The sequence below is a fragment of the Juglans regia genome, unplaced genomic scaffold (genome assembly GCF_001411555.2).
Source record: "Juglans regia cultivar Chandler unplaced genomic scaffold, Walnut 2.0 Scaffold_63, whole genome shotgun sequence".
NCBI lineage: Eukaryota > Viridiplantae > Streptophyta > Magnoliopsida > Fagales > Juglandaceae > Juglans > Juglans regia.
The window spans coordinates 588-10,560 of record NW_023361164.1 but is presented as its reverse complement, the minus strand read 5'-3'; the positions used below and the strand labels follow the sequence as shown (position 1 = coordinate 10,560).

At 34.3% G+C, this 9,973-nt stretch overlaps 1 protein-coding gene across 1 annotated transcript; it reads left to right on the top strand.

Annotated features, from left to right (window-relative positions):
- The first annotated feature begins 94 nt into the window (after window positions 1–94).
- Window positions 95–5,531, top strand: LOC108999917 (protein DETOXIFICATION 12). The gene is made up of 7 exons (XM_035687051.1): window positions 95–442; window positions 3,247–3,791; window positions 3,889–3,975; window positions 4,125–4,181; window positions 4,357–4,595; window positions 4,671–4,876; window positions 5,234–5,531. The coding sequence occupies exons 1-7, from the start codon at window positions 173–175 to the stop codon at window positions 5,315–5,317; spliced, it is 1,488 nt and encodes a 495-aa protein (XP_035542944.1). The 5' UTR covers window positions 95–172; the 3' UTR covers window positions 5,318–5,531.
- The last annotated feature ends 4,442 nt before the right edge of the window (window positions 5,532–9,973 follow it).

Sequence of the window (9,973 nt, the reverse complement as noted above, 5' to 3'; positions counted from 1 at the left end):
CCTACCAAGCACCAATGGTCCAATAGTGTCATTTCTCGGTTTATGGCCAAAACACTTCACGTCTATTTATATAGCTCATGGAATGCCAAAAGTTAGGAAAGCTCTTTACGTCTCTCTCTCTCTCTGAATTCCAAAATTTGAGCGAGTGTTTTGGCTTAGAACACTGGCTTCCATGGGAGACACTGAGAAGAACATGGAAGAGAGTCTATTACAAAAAGGAAGAGAAGATAAAAGAAGCGAGACTCCATCAATAACATGGGGTCTGCTCACTGGGGAGCTAAAGAGGTTGGGTCCCTTGGCTGGTCCTATGGTGGCGGTGACTCTATCACAGTTCATGTTGCAGGTCATTTCAACGATGATGGTGGGTCATCTGGGTGAACTTGCTCTCTCTAGCACCGCGATTGCCATCTCTCTTGCTGGGGTCACCGGCTTCAGTCTTCTTGTAAGCCTTCGTCATTATCTCTCTTTTTGAAAAAAGGCATGCATTTATTGGCGACTATCAATGATTCATATACCGAAGAAAAGTCTTTTCTCGCCCAAAAAAAAAAAAAAAAAACAAATTGGTGACTAATAAAAGGTCTTTTCTCCAAGAAAAAAACAAATTAGAATCAGAAAATTAAAATGGTTTTCGTGCTCTTCTAGCGTCCATTTCTTTCTTGAATGGCGTCCATTTTTCTTTAAAGTGAGATTAGCATTAAAAAAAAATTTTAAAAAGAAGAAGATTGAGCAACGATTTAAGATATGCAAGAAAGAAAATAAAGGGTAGCTGGAGGTGAGGTCATACTGACTTGGGCAGCATGGTAGTATTTTATTATAGGCTTTCCGTATCATAACATGTATGTAGCCTATTTCTCACGAGAAAAGTATTCCACTGTTTAAATCATCCAAAACATTACTATGACAACAAAATTCACTTTCATTTTAAAATTTATTATATATAAACAAGTTTACGTATCGATCTACGTACTAATATTATTACTTTCATATTTTAAATTCAAATTAATATTATTTTTAATAAAATATATTTTCTGACCAATCATATTAAATGGATGCTCGTATTAATACGCATAATCGATTACAATTAAATTTTTTCTTTCATTTTTCCTTCCTCTCCCCACCACCCCCTTCGCCCAAGGCCTCCCCCCTTCGCCCATCCTTGGGCGTCGACTATCGAGGTGGTGGCGATTGTCGAGATGTCGGCAATCAATCGGTAGTCTGGTGGTGGATTTGGCAGCGAGAGAGAGAGGACCCGTGAGAGAGAGGGCATGTGAGGGAGAGAGAAACGGTCGGTGTGGGCTGGGGAAGGAGGGTATGGCCGAGGGGTGGACATCCGGCGTGCTTGTGGGCGGCGACACGCGGCTGTAAGTGACGGAATGTGAGCCGCGACGTGAGTGCGTGGAGTTGAGCTACGGGCATGCGTGCGGAGGAGCTATGGGCCTCGGGCTGGGGGAGGAGGACGGGCTTGGTGGTGGTGATCGGTGGCTGTGGTGGGAGGCCGAATCGATGGCCGCGGCGGATCTAGGCTGCGACGGGGACATGGGTGAGAAGAGAGAAACGGGAAGGAGAGGGGAAAATGGGTGAGAAGAGAGAAACGGGCTTGAGAGAGAGAGAGAGAGAACAAAACCGTGATACGTAAGGTGTGCTACGTATAAGAAAATAGTTTACTTAAACCATAAGTTATTATAAGAGAATGCAGAAGGAAAATTCTAGTCGTGATATTACAATAACTTAAAAGTTTACAGAAACTATATGTTATGATAAGAGAATTCCAAGTGTAATACTCGTGTGACACCTCTGACGTGACCAACAGTTAAGCCAATCATATGGTTGATGCGCCTGACATCAATGTCTGCAATGTTATTTATATTTTGTGCGTGTTACACTTGGGTGTTACACATGGTACGACTCGATGCACAATCTTCCGGAAGACACTCGAAAACCTTAAGCACAAAGTGAGGCACGAAATAGCTTACTGAATCTTATGAAGGCCTGTAATAATATGCATGAAGAAATAATGTGCTCTTCAAGTATTTCTGAAGAAGTTACTATAGGAAAGTTCTACTCATTTTTATGTACTTATTATATTTTTTGGCAAAAGGGTTTCTGGTGAACGGTTAAGGTTCTTATAATAAATTTTAAGGTATGTCAATTCGTAGGGGAGCTCTTAAACAAGACGATGCAAAATGCAGTAAAGAGCCTTTTCTACTCAACTGATAACAAAAGGAGGAAAATGGTCCATTAGTAGCTCCTTCATCTTTTGCAGGTATTGACATAATTGGTTTCAATATCTGTACAGATTTAGTAGGAGACCTAACTATAGTCCTTGCAAAATATCACAGCAAAATTTAGTAACAACAACCTGTGAAGTTATCATGGTGCCAAGGCCCCATTAACCCTTTAGTTATATAATAACAACCTGTGAAGTTAAAGCTTTGTTACTTTGTACATTCAAAACAATTTTCCCTTTCACTCTTTTTCCTGCATCTTGGAAAAAATTTTCGGCATGGACTCTTTGTGATGGATTGGTGCTACATGTGTAAGAAGAGTGGTGAATCTGTGGATTATCTTTTACTTCACTGTTAGGTAGCAAGGGTGTTATGGGCTGAGATCTTTAACAGGACCGGACTTGAATGGGTGATGCCAGGGAGGGCAGTGGACTTGTTTGCTTGTTGGAAAGAGTTTCAGGGCAATTCCCAAATTGCTGATGTATGGAGAAAGATTTCCTTATGTCCCATGTGGTGTATTTGGCTTGAAAGTAATGGCCAGAGCTTTGAATGATTAGCTTGTCAATGGCATTTCTCTAATATAGCTTTGAAAGTTACCTCTTTTATCATGCATATGCCCTTTCACCAATACATTTCACCCAGCGATGCATTAATAATTAAACCCAGGAAGCTCTACTCTGAATGCACCTCTGACTGCAGCTGATCAATGTGGTGGGTCAGTTTAGTACCAAACTTTCTGCTACCATGATATAGCTTGGCTTGCCTGTACGAATACTAGTTTAGATATGCTTACCAAATGGATGAAATTTTACAATAGAAGTGTACTTGAAATATTACTGACATATATGGGTTTCATCAGGTTAATGCTTGTAGAAAATATGGATGAAATCATGCCTAGATTCTTAGACTGTGAGTCAAATGTTCTTAAGAAGATGTCAAATTGAATTTTGGGACCTAGTTATATGAATAGAGTTCTGTTTCAAACAACTAAATGGATTTGTACTTTGTATTCTGTGAACAGTTGGGAATGGCAAGTGCATTGGAAACTTTATGTGGGCAAGCTTATGGAGCTCAGCAGTATCGGAAACTTGGCGTTCAAACTTACACTGCTATATTTTCTATGATCTTAGTCTGTTTTCCCGTGTCTTTGATATGGATCCATATTGGGAGGTTTCTAACTTTGATAGGCCAAGACCCTCTAATTTCACACGAAGCTGGCAAATTCATAATCTGGCTTGTTCCTGCGCTCTTTGCATATGCAACACTTCAGCCACTTGTTAGATACTTTCAGACACAAAGTCTTGTCATGCCAATGCTTATCAGCTCTCTTGCCATTCTTTCTTTTCACATACCTCTATGTTGGGCTTTAGTATTCAAGTCTGGGCTGGGAAACATCGGAGCAGCATTAGCTATTAGCATTTCATATTGGTTAAATGTGATTTTGCTTGGATTATACATGAAGTACTCTTCTGCCTGCGCAAAAACTCGCATTCCAATTTCTATGGAGCTGTTCCAAGGAATTGGGGAGTTCTTTCAATTTGCTATCCCTTCTGCTATAATGATTTGGTAATTGCTATCACTTTCTCTCGTTGAAATGTGGAGTTTGTGTTTTTCTGTAATATATCATTCTTCTCTGATGTGTTTATTCATTTTAATAATGCAGCCTTGAGTGGTGGTCGTTTGAGCTTCTCATTTTACTGTCCGGTCTTTTACCCAATCCACAGCTAGAAACTTCAGTGCTTTCTGTATGGTAAATTTTCTTGTAGTATTTCAGATCAAGAAAACTTTGGATCTTCTAAAACTTTCTCATCTTTATGCACTATAATATGCGTTCCTCAAAAGATTCTAACCTCACTTCAACATTGGGTAATGATCCTTACTATCAACATCTCTGTACAGTCTCTCAACCATCACAACACTCTATACGATACCATATGGACTTGGTGCTGCAGCAAGGTTGGTTTGTTTTTTTTTTTTTCTGCAAGGTTTGTTCAATTGAACATATCCACATACAAAGATATAGACACGCATGTACACACATATATGTAAAAGACATTTATTGCTACATTTTACAGGTGTCTACTGTAGTCTAAATTGCACATCTCTAAAAATTGTCTCCTTTTTGGTTTAGTACTAGAGTTTCAAATGAATTAGGAGCAGGGAACCCACAAGCTGCTCGTGTAGCTCTCTTTGCTGTGTTGTTTCTTGCAGTCATAGAGACATGTATAGTGAGCACAACCCTTCTTGCCAGCCGACATGTTTTTGGTTACACTTTTAGCAATGAGAAGGAAGTTGTGGACTACGTAACAACCATGGCTCCTCTTGTTTCTGTATCAATTATACTTGACAGCTTACAAGGGGTTCTTTCAGGTAGAAAATCTTTGTTTTTGTCAGCTGAGTCTTTTTTAAGTTTTACAGAATTATGTTAAGAGTTCATTAAATCAGGTGTTGCTAGAGGATCTGGGTGGCAGCATATAGGGGCTTATATCAACATGGGGGCATTCTATCTTTGTGGAATTCCAGCTGCTGCAGTACTGGGTTTCTGGGCTCAGTATAGAGGAAGGGGCCTTTGGATTGGAGTACAAACTGGTGCTTTTGTTCAGATTGTTTTGCTCTTTATTGTGACAAGTTGTACAAACTGGGAAAAACAGGTCTGTCCTTCACTTTTTATGTCTCAATGCTTTTGATAGATTCCCATATGCTCTGGTCTGCTGTGAAGATGCTTGGGGGGGAAAGTGAGGAAAAATTGGCAGTGTTTTGAAACCCCCTGTATTCCTAAGACGCTTTTTAAATTCTCAAATTTGCTTCTTTTCTTCCATATCTTTGTATGATCAGTTCCTCTATATTCTAGTCAATTCACGAGAGCACCTCTTGAGATAAAGGGTATTAAGGACATTCTCACTGGGACAATTGGCCTATGAACTCTATTGTAATGGTCAATAACAACTTAGCTATTTGCGTAAGTTTTTCTGCCTTTTTCATGGGTTATTGGGTTCTTGATATTTCAGGCTAGCAAGGCAAGGGAGAGGATGTTTGTGGGGAGACTTCCCAAAGATAATGATACAAGTCAGCAAGGAATTTTGGTCAGCTAAAGTTTCTTTTTATTGAACTTGTAAGGAGAAACATTGCTTTTGAATGAGAGCTTACAAGCTTAATAGCTCTTTTTCGTCTGTCTTTGTTTCTTTTGGCCCCAAATCACTCTAAATGATATCGCTGTAACAAATTTGAACTTGGTTAAGATTCAAATGGACCCTAAATAAGAATTGGCATAGCCAAATGGGCAAAATAATTTCCTTGCCAAAAACATGTACAGGAAGGCTGCATGCAAATAATGTCCAACCATTTCTCATGTTAACAACCCACTTTGGGGACTTCATGGGGAACTAGATTAATAGCCTTCCTCCAAAACAAGCAGGCAGAGATGCCTGGGAGTACTCGAAAGTGCCTGGGAGTACTCAAAAGTGAGAACTTGAATTCCTTACTTTCATAAAGCCTAGGCTCTAAAACTGCATTAAGCAAGGTTTTTGTTCTCCGTTGATCTTCCTACGAGCTTGATTAAATCTGTTTCTATATTTATCTGGTGTTCATGGCTGTGCAGCTTGGCTAAACCAACTTGGTCTGGTTTTAGAGCTGTGCCACGCATGTAGGGGTATCAATATGTGACACGACCTGTGAACCTAACACAAACACGACACGGAATTAGAGGGGTTGAGTTTGATTTTAATAGGTTCGGATCAAAACGGGTTGACCCGTTAAGACACGATTTATAAACGGGTCAACTTGCTTAACATGAAATTAACTCGTTTTGACCCATTTAGAATTTATTTCAAAATTAAAATTTTGTCATTGTTATGTTGTAATATTGGTTTTTGTTAGTATGTTTATGCTTTTATTGTAATTTTAGACATGCTTATATTTGTTATTGTATGGTTCGTAATATTGATTTTATTATATGTTAAAATTTGAAAAATATTGATATATATAGTTTTTAAGTTATTGTGGTTATTAATAAATATAGATTTTAACTTTTATGTGAAATTATGTTAACAAATTAAATGAGTTATGCATTTTAGTTCAATCCATTTATATGAAACAAACTGATTTAAATGAGTTATGTCGTGTTAATATATTTCTAATTAATTATTAAATAGGTCAAAACGGATGACACGACACAACATGGCCTATTATCTAAATAGGTTGGGTTAGGATTTAAAAATTTAACACGTTTAACTTAATGAGTTGGAATCCGGTTGACCTATATAGTTAAATATTCATGACTGGACACGATACAGATACGACCGAAACACAAATTGCCACCCCAACGGCCATGTTCAAGGAAGCTCTCAACACAAGTTCATGTCTTAGATGGTCAATGAGATGGAATTTGTAGAAAATTTGTGAAGCAAATGCGTGACAAAGCAGCTTATTTTTCACTGATCACTAGTTGAGTAGTAGTCCGTCCTTCACAATCAAGGGGGTTCACCATTCACAGATGCAACAATATCAGGTCCTGAACAGTAAAGGCTCATTCTAACAAGTGAAGTCTGCTCAATTCATTTCATTTCAGCATCTTAAAAGTCTCGTTCTCTTTTCTTGTACAAACGGCTTTGTATCGATGAGAGGTGGATGACTCGTGTGTTTCTATGCGATTAAAACTGTACTTCCAAGAAACACAGATATGAGGTCTTATTAATCAAAGTTCCATTCTCATTATTATATTGAGATGATTGAGGAAGCTGTTGACAGCAATGGTGAACTGATTAAAGCACTTATAATAACAAAAATAAAAATTATTAGATATAAAATGAACTAGAGTCCATCCTATTAGAAATTTATTACCAAGAAAAAGGAAGAGATGAGATGAAAAAGAAAAAAAAAAGATAAAACTAAAAGAAGTAGATTGATATACAAAAAAAAAAAGAAGTAAAAGTTACATCAAGTTAGAGTCAATTTGAGATTGAGTTTAAAGCTTAAAAAGTGCTTTTAATTATTTAAAAGCTCTTTTAAAGTAAAAATTATATGTTTGATAAATTTATAAAAAATGCTTCAATTACTTAAAAAAGTTGAAGGTCTACTTTTTTAAAAAGTACCAAATTGAAGTTTTTATAGAAAAGCTCTTGTAGATAACTATATATTTTTAAAAAATTAATGTAACTAACTTTAAAAGTGCTTTAGATACATGTTTATTAAATAGTAAACAACTTTTGAACTATAGAGCTTATTATTTAAGTTATAAGCTATAAACCCTACAACTATAAGCTATATTTTCCATCACAATCTCAAACATGCACTAAACTATTCCAAAGAAGGAAGAAGACCTCTATAAAAAGAGGGGATCTCTATAAATCTAACAATACTTCAAGGAATCACTTCTCTACACTCTCTTTAGATCATCTCTCTTCAAATTTCTTTAAGGATGACATATTATTCAATTTCTCATCAATCCTATTTTTTTATTGTTTTGAGAGCAATGTGAGGTTTTGAGGAACAGTACAATCACCAAACATAATAGATTTTACCCTCAAATAACTTGTGGACATTGGGTTCAATATCTATCTTTTTATTTATATTTTATCTGTTTTATTTATTATTTATTTCATAGATAAGCATCTGAGTACCGTATCAATATCCAAGTCATTATCGTGTGCCATTCAACCGTATTGTTTGACTCTGACCCTGCCGGAAAATTTCATCTAACAAACATTATAACTTTAGATTCTTTTTTTTTTCTTATAGAAAATAAATTTACTGTGAATTCTGCATACTTAATGATCATCATGAATTACAACAGCCACCATGGAAAAAAATTACTTTCATGGGTCTCCTGTTAGAAGTATACTTCTGAGAAGATCTTCAGTAGAAAATGGATCGATGTGAGCGAGCAGATGATTTTGATGACCTGTTTTTTCATGTATTTCAGCTGAAAAAGAAATCCAATGGCCATCTGCCGCAGTGGTACTACTACTCTTAGGGCTGAGCAAAAATCCGACAATCCGACTCCGAATCCGGCTCCGCTCCGGCTCCGCTCCGATTCCGCTCCGGCTCCGACTTGTCGGAGTCGGAGTCGGAGTCGGAGGTTTTTTCTTCTTGGAAGTCGAAGTCAGAGTCGGAGTCGGATCCATTGAAGATCCGACTCCGACTCCGCTCCGATCCGACTCCGATCCTCTGCCTCCGACTCCGCCTCCGCCTCCGCCTCCGAGTTTATACATATTTTATAAAATATGTGTTTTTGTATATATTAATTATTTAAATTTTATACAACTATATCTTATATAGTTAGTTAAACTCAATAATATACTTGTTAAATAATATATTTATACTACAATAAATAGACTAAATTGACTAATAATAGTTTAGTATATGACTATATGTAAATATCATACTATTACAAATTTACAATATTACTACCATGTAACACTAAATTACTAATGTATAAATATAATAGCATATAATACTAATAATTAATGTATATATAATATACTATAAACACTAAGATGAATAATGACATCGACATGTAATATTGTAATACTAATGTATAAACACTAATCTATAAATTTATAATAACATATAATACTAATGTATAATAACTAAAGTTTATTTATATAAATTACTAATAGTCTAATAGTCTAATAGTATTAATTACTATATATAAATTAGTAAACCACTTTAAGCCTATATATAAATGACTATAAGTCTATATAAAATAATGTAGTATCAATTTGACAATTACTAATACTATATTACTATATGATACTATTAAGTTATTAACTATAGTGATATACTAGTATTAGACATTAAGTATACTAATACAATCAGTGATATAGTCAGTATAATACTAATATACTAATACTATTATATAGTTATACTAAATTAATAATATCACTACTAGTATAACTAATATTAATACTAATACTAATATACTAATACTATTATATAGTTATATTAAATTAAAATCATTATAGCAAGTACTAATATATAATTATTCTAATCACTACAACTAATTCTAATACTAATATAGACTATAGTTATAACTTGTAGTATCATAATTATACTAAATCACTATAACTTATACTAATATAGTTATACTAAATGGCTATAAGTTATAACTATAACTATATATATTATATAGTATTAATATCACTATTAGTATAATATATAGTATTAATAATAACTAATAGTCTAATACTAATATAACTATTAGTATAACTATTAGTATAACTAATATCACTACTAGTATAACTAATATTAATACTAATACTATTATATAGTTATACTAAATTAAAATCATTATAGCAAATACTAATATATAGTTATTCTAATCACTACAACTAATTCTAATACTAATATAGACTATAGTTATAAATTGTAGTATCATAACTATACTAAATCACTATAACTTATACTAATATAGTTATACTAAATGACTATAAGTTATAACTATAACTATATATATTATATAGTATTAATATCACTATTAGTATAATATATAGTATTAATAATAACTAATAGTCTAATACTAATATAACTATTAATATAACTAATATCACTACTAGTATAACTAATATTAATACTAATACTAATATACTAATACTATTATATAGTTATACTAAATTAAAATCATTATAGCTAATACTAATATATAGTTATTCTAATCACTACAACTAATTCTAATACTAATATAGACTATAGTTATAACTTGTAGTATCATAATTATACTAAATCACTATAACTTATACTAATATAATTAT

Bases quoted from the DNA above. Each gene is read 5' to 3' on its own strand.
- LOC108999917 (XM_035687051.1), top strand. From the start codon at position 173: ATGGGAGACACTGAGAAGAACATGGAAGAGAGTCTATTACAAAAAGGA. The intron at 3,976-4,124 runs GTAAATTTTCTT...ATCTCTGTACAG, and splicing joins ACTTCAGTGCTTTCTGTATG to TCTCTCAACCATCACAACAC. The intron at 4,596-4,670 runs GTAGAAAATCTT...TCATTAAATCAG, and splicing joins CTTACAAGGGGTTCTTTCAG to GTGTTGCTAGAGGATCTGGG.